Source organism: Otolemur garnettii, unplaced genomic scaffold (assembly GCF_000181295.1).
Source record: "Otolemur garnettii isolate 467f Iridium unplaced genomic scaffold, OtoGar3 scaffold00032, whole genome shotgun sequence".
In the NCBI taxonomy this organism is placed as follows: Eukaryota; Metazoa; Chordata; class Mammalia; order Primates; family Galagidae; genus Otolemur; species Otolemur garnettii.
In genome coordinates, this window is record NW_003852427.1 from 6292021 (window position 1) to 6314865 (window position 22845).

At 37.1% G+C, this 22845-nt stretch overlaps 1 protein-coding gene across 2 annotated transcripts in view; it reads left to right on the top strand.

The window, feature by feature from the left end:
* The window catches only part of PPP2R3A (protein phosphatase 2 regulatory subunit B''alpha), a 175183-nt gene that overhangs the window by 34592 nt on the left and 117746 nt on the right, over positions 1-22845 (top strand). The window contains exon 2 of one of the 2 annotated variants that reach the window (XM_003789411.3): positions 5234-7674. In XM_003789411.3, the coding sequence (XP_003789459.1) occupies positions 5680-7674 (1995 nt within the window). In that variant the 5' untranslated portion in view covers positions 5234-5679. Of the gene's footprint in view, positions 1-5233; positions 7675-19964; positions 20577-22845 lie in introns of those variants that run through there. The other variant, XM_012804929.2, reaches the window with a different exon arrangement.

Consider the following 22845-nt stretch of genomic DNA (forward strand, 5'->3'; position numbering starts at 1 on the left):
AACCATTTTTTTGGTTGCAGCCATCATTGTTGTTTGGCGGGCCCAGGCTGGGAATTCGAACCTGCCACCTTAGGTATATGTGGCTGGCGCCTTAGCCGCTTGAGCCACAGGCCCCAAGCCAGTGACTTTTTCCTTTACCTAAAGATAAAGGGGGCTCGGTGCCCACAGCTCAGTGGTTAGGGCACTGGCCACATGCACCAAGGCTGGGGGGTTCAAACCCAGCTGGGGCCTACCTACTAAGCATTAGTGACAACAACAACAAGAATAGCCAGGTATTGTCGCAGGCAACTGTAGTCCCAGCTACTTGGGAGGCTGAGGTAAGAGAATCACTTAGGCCCAAGAGTTTAAAAATTGATAATAAAAAAAACCCAACAAAGATAAATGGAATATTGAAAGGAAGACATTTTGATGACAGTCAGGACATTAGGGGTAATAGGATGACAGCTTTGATGGCCATTCCAGGAAAAAAGTTCCAAAATTGCTTTGAAGGGTAGACTAGGAGCTGGCATCAGTGCAGTTTCCTAAGGAGAGTGCTTCGAAGGTGACTAGTGATATTCAGCAAGGAAGCGTATAGCACTTTTTCTAAGATGAGTTCATGAATTTAATTGTCAGACCTCATAGATGTCTTTATTTTAGGAATAGTTTCCTAGTCCTGTCTAGACTCACAAGGCAAAAGAGCTCTCTTCCAATTCGGATATTGGTGATCTGCCACAGGGGCCAGGGGAGCTAAAAATACTCCCATCTCCTCTTTGGAGGTTCCTTGTCAGTATCTGCCAGCCTCTTACTTTCTTCTTTTTCTGTGCCTTAGTTTCTTCCTGTGGATTCTCCACTACAGTGTAGTATTTTCCCCTTGATATTTTGTTTATGATTGTTCACCTATGATTTTGGTTCTTCTGAGAACTGGCATTCAAAGTCTATAGTCAGCCATCTTCATGTGCATTAATGAGAATGAATCTCAGAAATGTTGCATTATGTCAAACAAGCCAATCTCAAAAGGTTACATTCCGTATGATTTCATAACAAAACATTTTCTAAATGACAAAAGTATAATGATGGAGAACAGAGATTACAGTTGGGGCAAGGATGTGACTGCAAGAGTGTAGTATGAGGGAATTTTTTGAGGAGTGATAGGACAGTTTTGTATTCTGATTATGGTGGTAGTTATTACAGGAGGCAAGGAGGGAGAAAGAGGAAGGAAGGAGAGAGTGCTTGTAAAACTGGTGAAATCTGAGTAAGGTCTGTATTTGCTAGTACCAATGTCAGTTTCCTGGTTTTAATCATTGTACTGTGGTGACTTAGGGTGTTATCGTTGGGAAAATTATACACAGGAACTCCTATGTATAATTTTTTAACTCCTATGTGAATTTAAAATTATTTCAAAATTAAAATTATTTTTTAAATTAAGTAAAATAAAAATTGGGTACTTTAGTTACACTAACCTCATTCAATGTTCCCAACAGCCCCATGTGCCTAATGCAGCCATATTGGATAGTGCCGACGGAGAATTTCCATCTATATGGGAAGCTGTATTGGGCAGCACATGTCTGACGTTAGCCAGAGCTCTCTCTTCCTTTTACTGTTTCACATTCTAACATAACACAAATACATTCTTGTACTTTCTGTCATAATATCTTGTCCACCAGTTGTTTGGGTTATATATAGGCCTGGAGAAATACCCTCTTTATTTTCTCAAATTTCAGAGAAAAATAGTTGTTTTTATGTTATTTAAGAATTTGTCTGACACATGTTTTAATAAGTGTATCTGGATATTTAAATTCTCTAACACGCAATACATTTTGCCTCTGGGCCAGGTTTATTAGCTCTATTAGGGAGTAGTCTCAATATCTCTCATTGGTTATCCTGCTCTCCTTTCTCAACAGGTTTCCTTTATGTTTACCATTCCCTTTATCCATACCCAAAAGCTCTTTCAAAATCTTGGATTTCTGAAAAGATGCCATTTCTTCCCTGTGTTTTGGATGTGGAAATGTAATTCCTTTCATTACTCTGTTCTCTTTCATTTGCTCCATAACACTTACTTTCTTTGGCTTTGTATTTTCATTTATGAATTGCTGGGCACTTCTTTTACTGTTGAACTTTTTCTGCTTTAGCTTCATCCATCCTGTGCAGTATCTAGTTGTTTGTGGTTTTTGTTTGTTTGTTTTTGAGACAGAGTCTCACATCTCACTTTGTCACCCTTGGTAGACTGCCATGGTGTCACAGCTTACAGCGAGCTCAAACGCTTGGACTCAAGGGATCCTCTTGCCTTAGCCTCCCAAGTAGCAGGAACTACAGGTGCCTGCCACAAAGCCTGGCTATTTTTAGAGATGGGGGTCTCACTCTTGCTTAGGCTGATTTCAAACTCATGAGCTCAGGCAAAACACCTACCTCGGCCTCCCAAGTGCTGAGATTATAGATGTGAGCCACTACACCCAGCCTGGTATCTAGGTTTATGGTTTTATAAGCCACTATTTGAGATGTGGAGGATGAGACAATAGTTTAAGATGCATTCATATAGCAACAGAGTTAAGATACTGAGAGACAGGAAGAATGAAATGTGACCTATCTGAAGAAAACCATAAAGACAGGATTGCTTGAGGCCAGGAGTTTGAAAACAGCCTGGACAACATAGTGACACTCAGTGTCTTTAAAAAAAAATTTTTTTTTTTTTTTGGCTGGTGCCGGCTTTGAACCTGCCACCTCTGGTATAAGGGGCAGGCACCCTACTCCTTTGAGCCACAGGCGCTACCCTAAAAAAAATTTGTTTTAGCCAGGCCGAGTGGTCCATACCTGTAGTCCTATCTACTAGGAAGGTTGAGGTAGGAGTTTGAGATTGCAGTGAACTCTGATTATACCACTGCACTTCAGCGTGAGTAACAGAGCAAGACCTTGTCTTTAAATAAATAAATAGAAAAAAGATTTATAACTTCCTGTCTGGAAAGATGAGTATTGTAATGATGTTGGTATTCCTTCAAAATAGTTTGAAGTTTATTGCAATTGTAATGAAATTCCAGTGGGATTTTTTTCTTGAAATGGATGGTTCAACAGTTCATCTGGAAGACCATCAAAGAACACTTAGAGGGTGAGAAAAGAATTACAATTAGGGATACGGGAAGCAATGCCAGGTAGTAAAACTTAATAAGTAAACCGTAATTATAATAGGGTATACTGGCACAAAAGCAGAGTCATTATTGGATCCAAAGAAGAAGAAATATAATCTAACCCATATAAGAATTCAACACAAGAAATGTTTCTTCATGAATTAATTGTATTAATTGTTTCTGTTTCAGTACCTCATACCTAAATGGGCAAAGAACAAGAATAGACATGTTGTTTACCAAAGAACAAGTAAATAAGCAAAACAAACTTTTTTCTATGATTAAAGAAATAAAATGTGAAAATAAGGAAATACTGTTTCTCATTACTAAATGGGGAAAGATTTTTATTGTTGAAACACCAGTGCTAGTGATAGTGCAGTGAAACTGATAGTCTGCTTCATTTCCATCATTATCTCCTTCCTATCATGGCATCATGGCACCATCCTTGACACAGTAGCATTGCACCTTCTGTTCTTCAACAAATTATATTGACTATAGCTTTGAAATATTAGCATCTCCACTGTTACTATACTGGTTCAAGCCTCGCAGCCTTCTTGTCTTGGAGGCTTGAACCAGTATAGTAACAATAGTCCCTAACTTGTTTCCTTGTAGCCAAAGTTACCAATGTAAAATGTGAATCTGAACATGTCATTCCTCTGCTCAGTAGCTACCAGTTGTTTACCCACTCACTCAGGGTTAAAGCCAGTTTCATCATAGTGGTCTACAGTCAAATCCTTCATGATTTTGACTCCCACCTTCTCTTCCTGACCTTATCTCCCATACTGTCCCTTGTGCTTTCTCTGCTCTAGCCACTATAGTCCCTTTGTTATTCTTCCAGTAAATCAAGCATGCTACACATCAGAGCCTTTGTACTTATAGTTACTGTGCCTAAGATGATTTACCTCCTAGTGTCTCTTGGCCTGCTCCTTCTCTTTCAGGCCTCTGTTCAGATTTCAGTGAGGTCTTACCTAACTTTCCTTTATAAAACAGCACCCTCCCAGGCTTTCTAAACTCTTGCTCTCTTTTATTTTTAACTTATATGTTGTTTTTCTTCTTCCAACTAGATTGTCAGCTCTGTAAGGAACAGGGACCTTGTGCTGCTTACTCTTGTATCCCTAGCACGTAGTTTGGCACATAGTAGGCATTCAGTATTTGTCGATTAAATGAATACACTGACAGAATCTTTTTAGAAAGCAACTACAACATGTTTTAAAGGCCATTTTTTTTAAAAGAATGATTGAGTAAATTCTACATACTTGATGAAAAAGAGAGTTGCATAGGGTGGGGTCTGGGAGATGGGATCAAAAGCAATAATCAGGTTGTTTTTCTCTCAGTAAGGAAAGAGGGGGTAGGCCAGGCGCAGTGGCTCACACTTCTAATCCTAGAACTCTGGGAGGCCGATGCCAGTGGATTGGTTGAGCTCACGAATTTGAGACCAGCCTGAGCAAAAAGTGAGACCTCATCTCTACTAAAAATAGAAAAAGCTGAGGCAAGAGGATCGCTTGAACCCAAGAGTTGGAGGTCACTGTGAGCTATGATGATGCCATGACACTGTACCCAGGGCAATAGCTTAAAACTCTGTCTCAAAAAACAGAAAAGAAAAGAAAAGAGAGGGTCATCAGAGAATAATTTCCAAATGTAGAGGAAATTTCGGAATCAAGAATAGGCACATATGCTGGCAGTCTTTGAGAAGATTAGGTTGATGGAAGCGAAAGGTTGGTGCAGGGGAGTAATAGAAAATATGGTTATAGATGGATGAGAACAGATGTTGAAGGACTTGAAAGTGAATCAGAAGGGTTAGACCTGCTGTGATCGATGAAGGACATCAGTAATATGAATTTTTGAGGTGTGAGGGATGAGAAAGTTGTCTAAATCTAAACTAGCAAGTGTCATAAAGTGGCAAGGAGAGTGGGAAAAGAAATGTCGGCTCGGAGGCAATTGTAACAAGGCAGAATTGAGATAATACTACTCTAGGTAGTAAGGATTGTAGGATATGATAAAATAAAGCATGAATTCAGTATCAGCAATCAGTGATATGGCTTGGTGATTAGTTGCATATGGGATGTAAAGAAAGAGAAAATAAAAAGTTTCAGTATTAAAAAATCATATTTTCTTTTAATTTTCTGTTTTTATTGTAGGTTTCTCTTTGTCATTCATGGAAAAATGGATCATTTAAACCTTTGGAGGACGCAGTTATCTAAATACTTCCATACTGCCAACTAAGATTTAAGACAGTACATTTATGGCAATTAATTTCTACGTATAGAACTGTTGAAGAACTGAAAGAGGATATTCTTTGATAAAAATAATTCTGTGGTATCATGATATAACTAAAACTAAAAAGCACAATTAATTAAATTATTAGATTTGCTAATAAGAGCATCCGTGTGCAGAGCTACTGTATCCTAATAGTTAACAAACCTCAAATTTAGATGGTTTTCTTTCTTGGGAAGAGTCATTATATTTGCAAAACACCACTGAACTTTGTCATTAAATATATTTTCAGATAAGTGCCATTTAGGAGAATTTTCTTGAAACTAGTTCTAGAAAATTCCAAGACCCACCACTAAGTGGATTTGATATTATGGCAGCAACTTACAGACTTGTGGTTAGTACTGTGAACCACTATAGCAGTGTGGTGATAGACCGACGTTTTGAGCAAGCTATACATTATTGCACTGGAACCTGCCACACTTTCACACATGGAGTTGACTGCATTGTGGTACATCATAGTGTTTGTGCAGACCTCTTGCACATCCCTGTGTCTCCATTCAAAGATGCAGATCTGAACTCTATGTTTCTACCCCACGAGAATGGGCTTTCCTCAGCTGAAGGTGACTATCCTCATCAGGCCCTCACAGGCATACCCAAGGTCAAGAGAGGCTCTACATTTCAGAATACCTGTAACTTAAAGGACATTGCAGGGGAAGCAATCAGTTTTGCTAGTGGAAAAATAAAAGAATTTTCTCTTGAAAAACTCAAAAACTCTAACCATGCCACTTATAGAAAGGGAAGGAAAGTTAAATCTGACTCATTTAATAGGAGGTCAGTTGATTTTGACTTGCTCTATGGCCAATACAACAATGATGGAAACTCCCCATCATTTGGTTTACTACGGAGTTCCTCAGTTGAAGAAAAATCTTTGTCCCATAGAAACTCACTTGATACAAACCTGGCTTCCATGCTTCTTCAAAACTTCTCAGAAGAAGATCTGGTTACTCAGATTTTAGAAAAACATAAAATAGATCATTTTTCTTCTGGGACAGACATAAAGATGTGCTTGGATATCTTGCTAAAGTGCTCTGAGGATTTGAAAAAATGCACAGACATTATAAAACAGTGCATAAAGAAAAAGTCCGGAGGTAGCCTCAATGAAGGAAGTGGCAATGATACAGTTGCTAGCTCTGAAACTGTCTATATGAATGTGATGACTAGGTTAACATCCTATCTGAAAAAGTTACCATTTGAATTCATGCACTCTGCAAATACAGAGGCCATAGATTTAACAGAACTGGTCAATAATCTGCCAAGCTTACAACTGACTCCCTTCTCACTGATGTTTGGCAATGAACAGCCTCCTAAATATGAAGATGTTGTCCAGCTCTCAGCTCCTGACTCTGGACAATTTCAGACTATCGAATTGCAAGATGACAAGCAAAATTCTAGGAAAATGGACACTGTAAAACCCATTCCAAACAACTCCACAAATTCCTTATATAACTTAGAGGTAAATGATCCCAGAACTCTAAAACCTGTCCAGCTTCAGTCACAGTCATTAACCATGAATCCTTTAGAAACTGTTTCTTCTGATGGCTTAATAGAAACACTTTATATTGAAGAAGAGTCAGATGAAAAGAAAGCATTAGATAAAGGACAAAAGACAGAGAATGGACCTAGTCAGGAGTTGTTAAAGAAAACCGAACATAGAGCAGAATTTTCAGAACATGATACTCATCTTAAAAAATGTCCTGCCTCAGTGCAAAGTGAAATTGGTAACATATTTGAAAAACCATTTGTTCATCTATCTCAGGAAGACTGTAAATCACAAAGTCCTAAAGTTGCAAGGGGAGACCAGAAAGATTTTATGAATTCTAATAGCCAGGAAGAGATAGATAAATTGCTGATGGATTTGGAATCTTTTTCACAGAAGATGGAAACTTCTTTAAGAGAGCCACTTGCCAAGAATAAAAACTCTAATTCTCTAAATAGTCATGGTCAGTTGACTGGTCAGACCCCTATAGATCTGGAATCCAAATCTAAAGGCTCTTTATCGGTGGAAAAAGTCTCACCTTCTTGTCTAACAAGGATTATTGAAACCAATGGACACAAAATAGAGGAAGAGGATCGAGCCCTCTTACTGCGAATTCTAGAAAGCATTGAAGACTTTGCTCAAGAATTAGTTGAATGCAAATCAGGCAGAGGAAGCCTATCACAAGAAAAAGAAATGATGCAAATTTTACAGGAAACCTTAACAACTTCCTCTCAGGCCAATTTATCAGTCTGTAGAAGTCCTGTTGGTGATAAAGCCAAAGATACTACTTCCGTGGTTTTGATTCAACAGACTCCAGAGGTGATCAAGGTAAGACCCAACAATCTTGAGTCCTGAGAAGTCTCAAACAAAAAAAATTTTTAAGAGGAAGTTTAGAGCACTTCCAAAGAGAGTTGGAACTGGGTCCTTCTCATGGAGGAGAAAAGGTGAGAGAGATCCCCCCCCAAAAGTATTTTTTCTTTTTCTTTATTTTTTTTTTCTAGAAACAGAGTCTCACTTTATCACCCTTGGTAGAATGCCTTGGCATTGCAGCTCACAGTCTCCAGCTCCTGGGCTTAGGCAATTCTCTTGCCTCAGCCTCCCAAGTAGCTGGGACTACAGGTGCCCACCACAACACCCAGCTATTTTTTTGTTGAAGTTTGGCTGGGACCAGGTTCGAACCCACCACCCTCGTTATATGGGGCTGGTGCCCTACCCACTGAGCCACAGGCACTGCCCGCCCAAAAAGTATTTTGATGTTTGCAAAATTCATAAACGAAAGCTATTTTTGGAAGCCTTTTTATGATCTACTAAACTCCTGTCCTACACTTGGATTGTAGGGCAGTTTAGTCAGTTTACTCAGGTTAGTCAGTAAAAAGCAAAAACTTGGAGGCAAGTAGACTGGTTTTAACTGCCCTTCTCACACCCTTCATCTTCTAGTTCCGTGACCAAAGAAAAGTTACTTAGCCTTAATATCCTCATCTCCGGTAGAAATCACAAAGATCGAAAATGACTCATTTGAAGTATAAACAAGGTGCCTTACACAAAGTAGGCATCAAATATTAGTCCTCACCCTTCCAGTAATTCAAGAGACCAGTCATTACAACATACCTGTGTAGACCTATGTAAGATGCAGTGTCGGGTACAAAATTAGAGAAGACGTGATTCTTAAAGAGCATAAAACCTAGTTGAGGAGACAAAACTAACATTCCTGAAATAGTTCATGAGCATGTATCATTACTCTGAAAGTATTGTTAGTACAGTAGGCTTCAAAGGAAATAAAAACTAGAATATGAGATTTCCTTCTCCATGCAAATGAGAGTAAGTACCAATCTAGAATCATAGAAGTAATTTTAAAAGATTCTGAATCTGTCCCCTACTGATAGCACTGCTTTTGCATACTCCCAAGAAGTCTGTTATCTGCCCATTTTTGTTATGTGTTTTAGCGTAACAGAATTACAAGTCCAGCATAGGTTAGCAAGGGGTTCTGCTATACCTCTCTCACGGTCCAGGCTGATGAAGATTCCATGTTCTTACCACTGCCCCATTGCTCCATCTGGAATACTTGGCTTAAGAGTTCACTGAAGAAGGGGGAAGAAATGGGTGGTGCTTTTAACTACCCAACATGACACACTTCATTTCTGCCCATGGTTCAGTGATCCCAACCTTAGATCTGAGAAACATAGAGAAGCATATGGAATATTTGGTAAGCACTGTCTCTGCGATGTAAATGTACTATATGTAAAAACATGTATGGATTCACAAACATCAAGCCAAATTAACAAAAGCAAGTTGTAAAATAATGATATGAATTATTTTGAGATACATATATTTGTTTAAATTATATGAACAAGTACATCAAATATAATTTTTATCACAGTGGTTGTCCCTGGCGGGGAAGGAAGAGAGATGCTATTGAAAGGTGTGCAGAAGGCCTTAATAGTATTGGGAATGTTCTATTTCATAATCTGAGTGGTGAATCTGCAAGTACATATCTTTTGTCATGTTATTTTGTGACTTTTTATATATTTTAAATATTACAAAGTAAATATTTTAAGAAAACAAGATATTAGAGGTGGTATTTATGTGGGCCAAGTTAAAAAACAAGTTACTTATTATTTTAGGCTTCTTATTAAAGTTTTCATTTGAGCAGGGAAAAAAAATATGTGATGTAATCAGATGAATTTTTCCCTGGTACAGGTTGAGCACCCCTAATCCAAAAATCCAAAATCTGAAGTGCTCCAAAATTTGAAACTTTTTGAGCACCAACATTACACCACAAGTAGAAAATTCCACACCTGACCTCACATGATGGGTTGCTGTCAAAAAGCAGTCAAAACTCTGTATCATGCAGAAAATTGTTTAAAATATTTTATAAAATTACCTTTAGGCTATGTATATAAAGTATATATAAAATATTTATTAATATTGTGTTTAGATTTGGGTCCCACCCACCCCCAAGATATCTTTTATGCATATGCACAAATTCCAAAATCTGAGAAAAATTCAAAATCGAGAACAATTCTGGTCCCAAGCATTTTGGATAAGGAATAATTATTCAACCTGCATATGTTTTGAGGCTTATGTTCTGTTGTGGATATTTTTAATTGCCCGTGATACTAATGTTTAAAACAACATATACTTAAGTTTAATGATGAGTCTGAATATCCTTAGATGTTAACTGAGCATTTCTATGAAATCACTTTGTGTGTCTCATTTAATTGATTCACAAGTGATTTTTTTTTTTTTTTTTTTTTTTGCCTCTTCAGTGAAATAAGTGGTAGTATCTTTCCTTGAATTGGGTCAACACTGAGGGAGAAACAGTGGATATTCATTAACAAAAAAAAGAAGAAAATCCTTTCTTGTGGATTTTCTTTTCCATGTGGCATATTGACAATGTACAGGAAATAGTGATGTGCCCAATATTTTATAAAGAAAATACGGCTCGGCACCTATAGCTCAACCGGCTAAGGCGCCAGCCACATACACCTAAGGTGGCGGGTTCGAATCCCCAGCCTGGACCCGCCAAACAACAATGACGGCTGCAACCAAAAAAAAAATAGCCGGGCGTTGTGGCGGGCGCCTGTGGTCCCAGCTACTTGGGAGGCGGAGGCAGGAGACTCGCTTGAGCCCAGGAGTTGGAGGTTGCTGTGAGCTGTAATGCCACAGCACTCTACCCAGGGGGACAGCTTGAGGCTCCGTCTCAAAAAAAAAAAGAAAAGAAAATACCTACATAGCAGCCTCAAGAGGTTACTATCAGGAGAGCTACCAGTTATTGAGAGCTAAGGTGTACTAAAACATTTTAGAAGTATTATCTCACTACTTTCGCCACAATAACCTGTTTGCTTATTGAAGAAAAATGTCCACGTTCTCTGATGACCTATTCTAATGCCTTACAACTATAATAACAAAAAACTCTTACTATGATACAGTGTTTTGAATTGTATTCAACTGTCTTCCCCCATTATCTTCTATGGAAAGAAGGAGGCAAATTCTTCTAAAAGACATCAATTGTAGAAAGTAGAAATGTGCAAGCAGCACCTTTCCAGTGCCAGCCAACAGCTCATGAGCAGGTCCCCTGTGATTTCCCCAGTCTAAGTACAGCTACCTAAAAATGCTGCAGTGGGCTCTAAATATGCTTCCCAGTGTTTGTTTGTTTGTTTGACCAGTATGGACTGAAATGCTAAATGTTAAAATGCTAACTTCTGCCATTCTTTTAAATAAGTTCCAACATCATAAAATAGAGTAAAACTTGATGAGATTTCTTCTTGATAAAAATTGAAAAAGTAATTAATGAAAAGCTAATTTAAAGGGATAGATAAGGCTACATACAGTGGTTCCCACCTTTAATCCCAACACTCTGGCAGGCCAAGGAAAGATGATTATTGAAAGACAGGAGTTCAAAACCAGCCTGGGCAATATAGCAAGACCTTATCTTTACAAAAATCTTAAAAATTAGCCTGTGTGGTGGCACACACCTATAGTTTCAGCTACTTGGGAGGCTGAGACAGAAGGATCACTTGAGCCCCAGAGTTTGAGGCTGTCATGAGCTAGGATCACAACACTTTAATCCAGCCTATGTGACCAAATAAGACCTTATCAGAAAAAAAAAAAGGTAATATTATATAAAATGCTTAAGTTCAGGAAGACACTTAATGTAAGAAGACAAATCATTCATCCTTGTCTCAGTTGCTTTTCTAATTGTCTTAAATTAATTGTTTCATTAGTTAATTAATAAACAATTAACAAATTAATGGTTTTCATTAAATGTTTTAAGCCAAATGTTAACAAACTTTTTCTGTGAAAGCCAAATAGTAAATTTTTTAGGGTTCGTTGGCCACAAAGTATCTGTCACATAGTTTTCTTTGCCTTTTTTTTTTTTTTTTTTTTTTGCCCTTGGTAGGTGCTGTGGTATCACAGCTCACAGCAACCTCAAACTCTTGAGCTTAAGTGATTCTCTTGCCTAAGCCTCCCAAGTAGCTGGGACTACAGGCGCCTGCCACAGCGCCCGGCTATTTTTCATTATAGTTGTCTTTGTTGATTGGTAGGCCTGGGCTGGATTCAAACCTGCCAGCTCGGATGTTATGTGGCTGGCGCCCTAGCCCCTGAGCTAAAGGCACCAAGCCTGCCCTTTTTTTTTTTTTTAAACAATGCTTTAAAAAGGTAAAACCATTCTGAGCTCCAAGCTGTACAAAAACAGATGGTGGGCCAGACTTGGCCCAAGATGACTCCTGTTTTAAGGCAATGGAAAAGTATGCTGAATGATATTAAAAGTCCGCCTTCATTTGCTCACCACTTAGCTTTGTCAAATGTTAACATTTTGCTTGATTTGATTCAGATCTTTGCTTTATCTAATATTTTCATTTATTATCATCATTAAAAAAAATCTCAGTTGAAATCCTTAGGGCACCTCACCTCAATACTCTGTCTCTCCCTTTTCCAGAAGTAGCTACTATCCTAAAGTTGAGGTTTATCTTCTCCTGCAAGTTTTACATAATATTGTTTCTCGTGCTTTTATTGTTATATAGAAAGAGTGAACAAAGACTCTTAGGAAATAAAATAAAGAGGTAGGTTAGGACCAACTTATGAATGACCTTGTATGCTATGCTAAAGAGTTTGTTCTAGGAGAGTGGGGAGCCAAAGAAGGCTTTTAAGCAGAGGAGTCCTGTACGGAACTTCTTTAAGAATAACAGATTTTCAACTGTCTTCTTTTTTTGTTTCATTGGAATTTTTGTTGTTGTTGTTGTTTATTTTTTTGACAGTTGAAAATTTACCAATCATTCAAAACATTTTAACTGAAAGATTTATGTAAGGGGGGCATATAGGCAGTACTTTTAAATGACACTGATTATCTGTAATAAGAAAGATGGACTTGATAATATATGAGGCATGTCATTAATATTTTAATATGTATTCAGAATAATTTCCAAGAGTGAGCAGTATTTAATGTTCAGATATAAATGAAATTCAAACCTGAATTACAGGGGGATCCAAATAGAAAATACTAGGAGAATATTAAGAGATTGATAAAGAGGATATTGATCCAGATTGAGTGTTAGTAATTTGGGACCCATGGGCCAAATATAGCCTGCAGCCTATGTTTGGACCACAGTCACATCCATTCATTTACTTATGGTTTATGACTGTTTTATGCTCTACTTGCAAAGCTGAGTACATAGTTACAGCAGAGATTCTAAATCCTGACATATTTACTCTCTGGCTACTTACAGAATAAGTTTGCTGACTCCTGATCTAGACAATATTTCATGGGAGATCAGCAAAGCAAACTTTTGATAATGTTCAGTGTGCTATTTTGTTAAATGCATTGGAAATCTTCAAAGCATCTTTAACTATCAATAGCAAAAACTACCAGTGGTGGGGCAGTGCTATATACTGAGGGTGGCAGGTTTGAACCCAGCCTTGGCCAAACTGCAACAACAAAAAAAATAGCCAGGCATTGTGGTGGGCGCCTGTAGTCGCAGCTACTCGGGAGGCTGAGGCAAGAGACCTCAGGAGTTGGAGGTTGCTGTGAGCTGTGTGATGCCATGACACTCTACCGAGGGTGATAAAGTGAGACTCTATCTCTACAAAAAAAAAAAACTACCAGTGGTTGATGATACTTAAGCAGTATATCAGTGTGTTTAGAAAAGTGAATAAGCCCAAGGTTTCTAAATCCTTCATAATAAATTCCAACCATAGCTCTTTTTCCTCCTCTCTCCTTAGTCACGATTGATTGCTGACTTTTCCACTTAAACCTGTTTCTTTACCATATTTTAAATTCTCCTTTCTTTGCATATGAACTTTCTTATTGTGTCAAATTATATCAGTTTTCTTGGCTAGCAAATTAATCTTCAGAGCAAGCCTTTTTCGTGGAAGCCTTCATGTAGCACGAAACAACCCTATAGGTTCTATAATAGCTGAGGTGTGCAGATGAGCTTGAAATTGAGTTGAACAAGAATAAGAACATCTTGTGAAGAGGGAAAAGGTGATGTGGGTGAGGTGCCAAAGGGTTCGATAATTACAAATGAGTGAATTACTGAGGACATGTTTTGACATGGAGGATAAAGGAATAATTTTTTTTGAAAAACTAAAGAGACTATATAGTTTTGGTAATTCACATAATAAATGACATCTTTTTCTATATTAACCACCAGCAGTCACTTTTGGTCTATTTTTAGCCTTATGGGGCAATAGCATGTTAATGGTTATTCACATTAAAATAATAAATAATAAGCTCCAACCTCCCTTTAAAATTATTTATCTATACTTAATTTTACTAAGAACAAAGCCAGAAGAAATTTTCTGCTACTTGCCTCAATTAAAAGAATGGAGATCGGGAGAAAATTCTTCAATGAAAGAGGAAGAATTTAAATAAAGAGGAAGATTTTTTAAAAATGATTTGTTAATATTTAAATCTAATTTTAATATTTAAACTATTAAACTAATTTTAACATATTAATATGTTAATATTTAAATCTAATTTTAAACCTTACAAATTTCAATGGAGGGGAATACATGTCTAGTAAAAAGTACAAATTTAAATCTTAGTGTTTTGAAAGAATAGCTGTATTAATTTTAAGATGAATAAAACTATTGTCAACATACTGCCAAGTGTGGACTTCAGCTGTTTCAGTAATCTGGTAAAGATCATTTAGAGTTAACACATTCATTGTTATGCAAAATGGGGCTTGCTAAAATGCTTATTTTGTTTCTAAACAGGATAGCTTTAAATAATTCAAGCATTCATAACTGCACTTCTGTGCAGAGCTTACAGTGGGAGATAAAGATGAATCAGACATAGAACAAATCTTTGTGGAGCCCACAGTCTTAGGAAGAGAGAAGCTATTTATTTTGATACAAAGTAGAAAATAATGGATTCTATGAGGAAAATATAAATGAAGTGCTTTCGTAGCTTAGGGGAGGTAGAGGTTCGTCCTAGCTTGTGGAATTCAGAGAAGTTTCTCTGGAGGAGATAGCATTTGGAATATGGATACCTTATCCATTGATTAGGTTATCCCATTGATTTCCTTAAGGACCTTGTTTTTCTGTTGGTGTTAGTTCAGTGTTAATGATACTAAGGTTAAAGGTTTATTTCTCACAGTAGCCTTGTGTCATTTCCATTCCGTTCCAAGACTCTATGACATACTTTCAATACTAGTCTTGCCACATTTCTTGCAAGTTTTCAGTAGATGAAGTATCCCGTACAGGAGCTTCTCAGTTCCTTGATCTCCTTTCCTCCAGTGAGCTTGTCTTCTGCCCTTCTTCATTATGTTTAGTCAGTGGTTTTATTTTAAAATAATTCCCAACTGACAGCATTCGCATCACCTGGGATCTTGATAGAAATGTATATTCTTATGCCCAACCCAGACCTAGTACATCAGAAACTCTGGGAATGGGGCCCAGCAATTTGTGGTTTAACAAGCCCTGCCTGTGATTCTGATTCATGATCATCTTTGAGAACCACTGCGATAGTCCGTTGTTAAAATCACTCTCTCGGATATACCTCAGATTCCTTGCCTTCACTTGGTGGTGCACACCTGGAAAACTTGGTCTCAGATTAAATTTTGTTTTCTGCTTACTCTGAGCTTTTATTTGTGTAGCTGTATTTGGCTAGAGAGAATCACACAACCATGCTGATTATTCTGGCCAGTGGGCCTTTAGTACTGGCTATCATCCCACCACATTTCCCTAGTCCATTCACTCCCCCAGTGCTACCTTCCCTGTCCTCTAACATCCAAGATCTTTTCCATCCTGACTTACAGCTAACGATCTTGTTTTCTTTTTTACCAACCAAAGCAATCAGAAGAGACCTTTAGCCATCCACAGCTATTTAGCTATCCTCAATGTCTCCAGTTCCTTCTCTAGCCCTGCTCTTTCTAAATATAACAGACACAATACTATTTGCTGTTCCCTGTTCCTGCAACACTCCTGTCCCCACTCCATACCTGCAGGGCTTAATCTATCACCACATTCCAGTCTTCTTTAAAATAGCACCTCCGTGAGGACTCCTGCACTGAAAATTCCTTACAACTTTTGGCATTCCCTTTCCTCCTTTACGGTTTTATTTTTTTTTCCTCTAACACTATCACACACGGATGTATTATTTCAATTACTATTTGTTTTTCTCCCCTCACCGCTACCACTAGAATGAGATTTTTGTGAGAACAAAAACTTTTATCTGAACATTGCTATATCCCACAACTAAGACTGGTGGTAGCTGGCACTTAATGGGTGCTCAATTGATATTTGTTAATAATTATCACTTTTTACGGGACTTTTATTTATATATTGCTGTAGCATTTAACACTTTTCTTACAGTCAACATTATTCTTTTGTAAGAAGAAAAATAATGAAGGTGATTTTTCTAAGTTACCTTAGAAGATCCCACTATTTTAGCCAGGCTTGAACATCTGAAAACAGACTTTTCCTAATATGATCATCTTCAGAAATTGGATAAAATTACCTGTATAAACTGATCACAAGCTCAGTTGTACCATACTTTGCAGTCTCCCTACTGCATGAGAACTGAGAGACTTTTGAATCAGAGACCTGCCATCTCCCCTCAGATTACTAGGACACTAATCTACAACAGATCTGAGGGAGTCTTTATCATCTCCTCTTAATGATCCACTTTTGGAGATGCTGGGAGGTGCTTTGACATCCAAGGGACATGATTCCACCAGCTGTTATATTTACAACATAATGCTCCTTGAAACCGGGGTCCTTGACTATCAATTTAAGCCTTTTGACATTTGTAAATTCAACTGTCACCCAAAATTACTGAGAAATCATTCTTTCTAGCCCTCTCTCCCTCTCTTCCCTCCCTCCCTTTTTCCCTCTATCTTCCTTCCTTTGTCCTTCCCTCCCCCACCTTCCCCTCTACCCCTCAAGGAAGACTCTGGGGCAAGGTCTTTTGTAGTACCAGCCACCATGCATGCATTTAATGTGGCAATGTCAATGAAATAGAAACCCTTGATTTCTTCTTTCTCTGACCTATTTGTAGACCAAAAATGAATTCTTATGCTCTTTAATGAGCAATTTTTCTAATTGAAGTAATTGAAGGAGAGAGGGAAGAAAAAAAGGAGACAAAGAAAGAGAACTCCAGAAACTTAGAAATTCTAAGGGTATACGAATTATTATGCCTGATAATTTAAGGTTCTTAATTCTCTCTCCCTGCCCCAAATCCTAGAAGAACCTCTATCCTAAGTACAAGATGACACAGTTTATTCTCCTATGTCTCCTTCCTAGTCTCAACTTCCTTCAGGGTACAAGCTCATTCTAAATTTACTCCTCAGTTCTGTAAGTTCTTGTGGGATGTGATTAAGAGAGCATCTTTTTTTGCTTGAGATATCAGAGGCTATCCTAAAAAAAAAAATTCTTTAGTTTTTAAGTCCTCACAGGAGGCCAGCCTCTCTTCATACAGTTATGCCAGGGAACCTGTAAAACCTATACTTAGCAGCGTACCCCAGCTGGTTCCCTTTGAGAAAGGTTATCTCCCTTGCCCAAGCATACTTATTCTGGAGGAAGATATAATGAATGGTAAAGCAAGGGAGAAACCCCAGTCCAGGCAGTTGGAGCCCAAGGTTGCAACTGATATATCCCAGTCAACCCCACAACAGATAACACCAGTCTCTTGCATCCTCTAGTCAAGCTCTCTTATCATTATTGTCCTAAATACTCAAATTGAGCATGTGTCTTCAGACAGGCTTATGTTTATGAGTGATCTCTAGTCTAATAAGAGATCCAGGTAGCTTTGCAGGAAGCACCTACTGGTGAACAGCTGTCTTGTGGTCACCACAAATAGTGAATGGACTTCATTATATGCTTCAGGAAGGCAGGAGAAAAGTTCTCATAGTTTATTCCAGAACAACATTGTGAAGACCCTTACCATTGTTTCTTTCCTTAACTCCTAACTTCCCATATTCTCAAACTGAATTTATAAACGATGTGTTTTATGGTTCTCTGTTCTTCCTCATTCTGGTTAGTCCCTTCAGGGGAAACTTCTCACCCAAAAACAGCTTCCTTCTTACGACACCCAGCCTTATGGATTGTACTTTTCCCTCTGACTAAAACAGAGAAGAGAGTAGGTCATAGAGTATGTCTTAATCTGTAGTGAAATTCCCCATATGTTTGATCTTTTCCCGGCAAAGAAGAGGTCACTTGAAAAACCATGTTCTTTGGTGCTGTGTTCCAGTTGTCATACTTCTTGAAACTAGAATTCTCAGATCCTTTCCAGAACCATGCAGGTATACTTCCATTCAAACACAAGTAAATAAGTAAAAAGCAAATAAGCCAATCTCATGCTAGTATCCTTAGTCAGTAACTGATTGCCACAGACCAGTTCTTTTCTAAGCCCTTTGGCAGTCCTAGTCTTTTTTCTCCTCTGAATTTTTTGGAGAGCAGTTTGAGAAATCAAAATTTAGAGTTTCTTTCTTCACCAAAAGACATGGAGAAATGTTTTCTTGCTTAAGAGTGGTACAGCAGAGCAGGCTTTTAGCCACTATTCTGACTTTGAAACTTCAGAAACTTACAGGAAGTGAAATGAAAGTAAGTGTTTCTTATCCTTTGCTCCAAACCAGCTAGAAGGTGTACTAGCAACTGCAGTGAAGAAAACAAGAGGTCACTGATTTATTATCTTCACACCCAGCAAAGTGTCTGGCACATAATAGATGATCATAAAAACATTTATTGATTAATTGAATGACTGTAAAATTGACCTTGCCCTCAAGAGTTTAGACACTATTGGAAAATAATTATCAGATTACAAAATATTACAGTAGAAGCTCTTTTACCTGAACATAATTAAATCAGTAAGGGAATTATAAACTTTGTATGTACATACTGTAAAATATGAATCCTAAACATTTTAAATTAAAACATTAACTTATTCAGATACCTTTTGATATAGGGCCAAAGTCTCTTGATAATGAGTCCCATAATTGGAGTTCTATAACATCTTTCTTTAATAAACCACACTCATATTTGTTGACTGATTCCAATTTCACTTTCTTTTAAAGTGGAGTGGGAACTTAGTAATGAAGCAATTTGAACGTGGATACCTTCTAGTTTTTTTTTTTTTTTTTTTTAGAGACAGAGTCTCACTTTATCACGCTCAGTAGAGTGTCATGGCGTCACAGCTCATAGCAACCTCCAGTTCCTGGGCTTAGGCAGTTCTCTTGCCTCAGCCTCCCAAGTAGCTGGGACTGCAAGTGCCTGCCACAACGCCTGACTGCAGTTTGGCCAGCCTGGGTTCGAACCCACCACCCTTGGTATATGGGGCCAGCGCCCTACCCACTTGAGCCACAGGTGCCGCCTGGCTCACCTTCTAGATTTTGATGATTTTTCTTTTTATCTTACTAATACTTAATTTGGCCCCAGATGTTTTTAGTTGTTTATCTTTACTAAAAGTCCTTTTTCACTTTTAGAATCAGCTTTAAAAAATTTAAACACAGGTTTAAACATATAAACCCCAGTGTCCACATTATAAAGAGTTGTTAGAATATCTTGAAAAGAAATCAGCAGAAGAAAGCTGAAGTTGTGAGAAACAATGGAAAACCAAAGAGTTTAATTCCACTAAATTAGACAAAGGTTCATGAAAGTTGTAAGCTATTTCTTGGTTTTACTTTTTTATAATATTTGGATGATATTTCCTAGAAGTAAAAATAAATACCAAATGAATGATGTGATTAAAAATAAATATTGAACTCTAAATATTAAACATGAAAGAATATAGTCATCCTTTCCTATCCATGGGTTCCATATCTGTAGATTCAACCAACTATGTTTGGGAAATATTCAGGGAAAAAAGAAAAGCAATGGTTGCATTTGTACTGAACATGTACAGACTTTTTTTCTTATCATTATTCCTTAAACAATACAGTGTAACAACTATCTGTAGCATTTACATTGTATTAGGTGGGGGTTTTGTCTCAGCCCCCTGAGTAGCTGGGACTTACCTTCATAAATTAATATTGGAGGATAAAAGTTTCTGTTTTCATATTTTGATGAGAGAGAGCTACAGGGTTTTGGATATTTACTTCCTTTCAAATTAAAAAAAACTATTCTTAAAATAATAGTTTTAAATTTGAAGTTCAGCCTTTTCTTTTTTCCATAAAATATTAGATAGCAAAAGCTGAAAATGTTCTCCATGTTCTTCTAGTTTGAGGAGAAACTACTTTATGTGGATTGACACCTCACATACTCTGAGTTTAAGAAGTTAGCATTATCTGAGAAGTTGCTATTTTTAGGTCCAGCTATAATGTTTCTAACTTTGGTACTCAGAGTAGTGGGTGCTTCCTTTCCCAGAAGGCTCTGTATTCTCAACATGTGCAGGTCAATTTGACATAAAGCTACCTACAAGGAACAACAGGCCCATTGCAGGCTGTGTTTCTAACTTGAAAATTATGAGCAGGTATTGGGAGCCACAGACCGGGAACTGGCTGCTTGTCAGGACAAGCATGGATTGTGGTTCCTGGAGGCTGGGAGAGCACAATGCTTGAATTTCATTTCTTTGGGAGATAAGAAAAATACCGTTCTACCTGTCAAGATTGACAACTGACTTAAATCTGGACAGTTACGAAGTAAACATTCACTTTTCAAAGATGATGATCAAGGAAACATCTCTACGAAGGGACCCGGATCTAAGAGGAGAGTTAGCTTTCCTGGCGAGGGGCTGTGATTTTGTTCTCCCTTCACGGTTTAAGAAGCGGCTAAAGTCTTTTCAACAGACACAGGTTTGAAATTTGGGTGTTTCTTTTAAAATATTTTTATTACTAATAAAACCACCCAATGAACTAACTCACAAATAATTTTACAGGTCTTTTGTATCTTGATATTAGATCAAGGAATTAATCTGTGTCCTCTATTCAGCTATTTGCAGAGAGCTATTTGTAGAGGGATTCCAACAGGTTTAAAAATAGACCTTCTGGACCTGGAGTACAGTACTCACTGTTTTCTCTTGTAGAGAGGAACTCAGTTTTGGAGACAATAAACACACCTTAACAAATAGTTTACAGTTTAGCCAGAAGAATATTAGAATCTTTAATAGAAATATCCTTGAGAAACTAGAATTTGTGTTAAGAGCCTTATTTGTATCTTCAATCAGCAAACTGTGTTTATATTATAATACATACATTTGTAATGGATGTTTGTTAAAAAATAATATATCCTGGAAATCTTTTTTTAAAGCAAGAAGTATTTTTCTATGTAAATAATTCTGTATGTGTGTGTAATATTATGTAAGTATGTAGATAATGAAGCATGGCAATTACTTCTAGACAGTGCAAAAATGTCTTCTCTGAGCATGCTGTAAGATAGAGTCCTTCCTGCCTGTGATGATTTCTCTTCAGTCCCTGCTTTCTTGCTTATAACCTTATGGCAAGTGTCTTACCAAACAAGTTGCCTAACATTAGCATTGAGAACAATATAAATCAAGGGCTATACAAATGCCAGTCATCCAAAATCCAGTAAGAAACTGTAGTTCCATAGTTCCTCTGACCCAGAACAATCTCAAAGTATTTGGATGAATTATATGAAATTGCTTTTTTGTAGGTCAAAATGGTCAACTGTTAGAAATACCATTCAGGTGAATATTTAAATGATATTTTAGGGAAAGACTGAAATAGGGAATTGGGATAGTTTACCTAGCTAATTTTGTTTTAATGCTGCTCCTAGATTATACTGAAACTACTTTATTCTAAGTGAACAGATGATAAACTTACCAGTAAATACAGCAAAATTTATATTACTAGGTTTTATTCTATAATGTTTACAAAGGGTCAGTTTTACTAAACTACTTTAAAGTTTAAATTATATGTTTTCTGTAGAACTCAATGAAAAGTAAATTAATATCCCCAAAAGTTCAAAATAAATGCATTTTTAAATGTTATTTTCTAAATATTAATATCAACTTTATTAAATACATAATTAACCAACGAAATAATAAATATTTGCCTGTTAGTGAATTGCTGCATTAAGAATTACACTAAGAAAACAGAATATTAATTATATGATCTGATATTTTCCCATTCAAATGAAAACTTTAATAGCCTTTGTTTTGTTCTGATGTCCCTTATCTCTGCCGAATCAAAAACATAGTTATAGAAGACCCTACTCTAAACCTTCTCCACTCATGTGTGTTCATGAAGCTATCATATTTCATTCTTGTGGTCTTAATCCTGTGGGCATAACTGCTCTGAAATTATCTGTGATGTTACACCATGGGGAGTAATAAAATAATTTTAAAGATTGCACTCTTATAGTCTTGCAGATCTCTTTCAGCATAGGATAATGCAAAGGAAATGGCACTAATATTGGTAAAGACTTAGGTAAAGCAACTGAAGAATTCTATGCCTTATTTTAGAGTTTTAAGAATATTTTAAATAAGAACAATAACTGTTATTGACTCTTAGGACTATGTATTATTTGTAGATTTAGCACTAAACCAGAGAGAAGTGTTTACTTACAATAGATTATTAATTTATTAAATCAAAAGAAGTGATTTATAAATTTAAATTGCTTTATAATGTAAATGATTATTCCATTCATTATTGAATCTGAAGGATCATGCCAAATTATCCTTAATCTAATCTTTTAAGAACCTCATCCTTTGGCCTGTCACTCATTTTCTTACATTCAGGCAGATGTGTGCCCAACACTAATTCTGAACGTTTTACCTACGTTATATCCTATAATTTCCTTTAATTCCTACAAACTCTTCCAGGAAGTAGGAATTGTTGTTTGTTTTATTTTTGAAATTCTAAAAGATTAAGTAACTTTTCTAAGGTCACAGGCTAATAAACCCTGACTCTTTTCTGTTAAATTTTTCATGCTTCGTTGGCATCATTTCCCTGTGTTCCTTGTCTATTGGTTTATGTGGGTAACATCTTGATACTGTAGCAAAGGCTTGGTATGACAACTGTTCTTCATATACCTAATAGGATTAACATATGAACAGACTGTGTGTTAATGTTAGATATTAACACATAGGAAATGGACCATTAT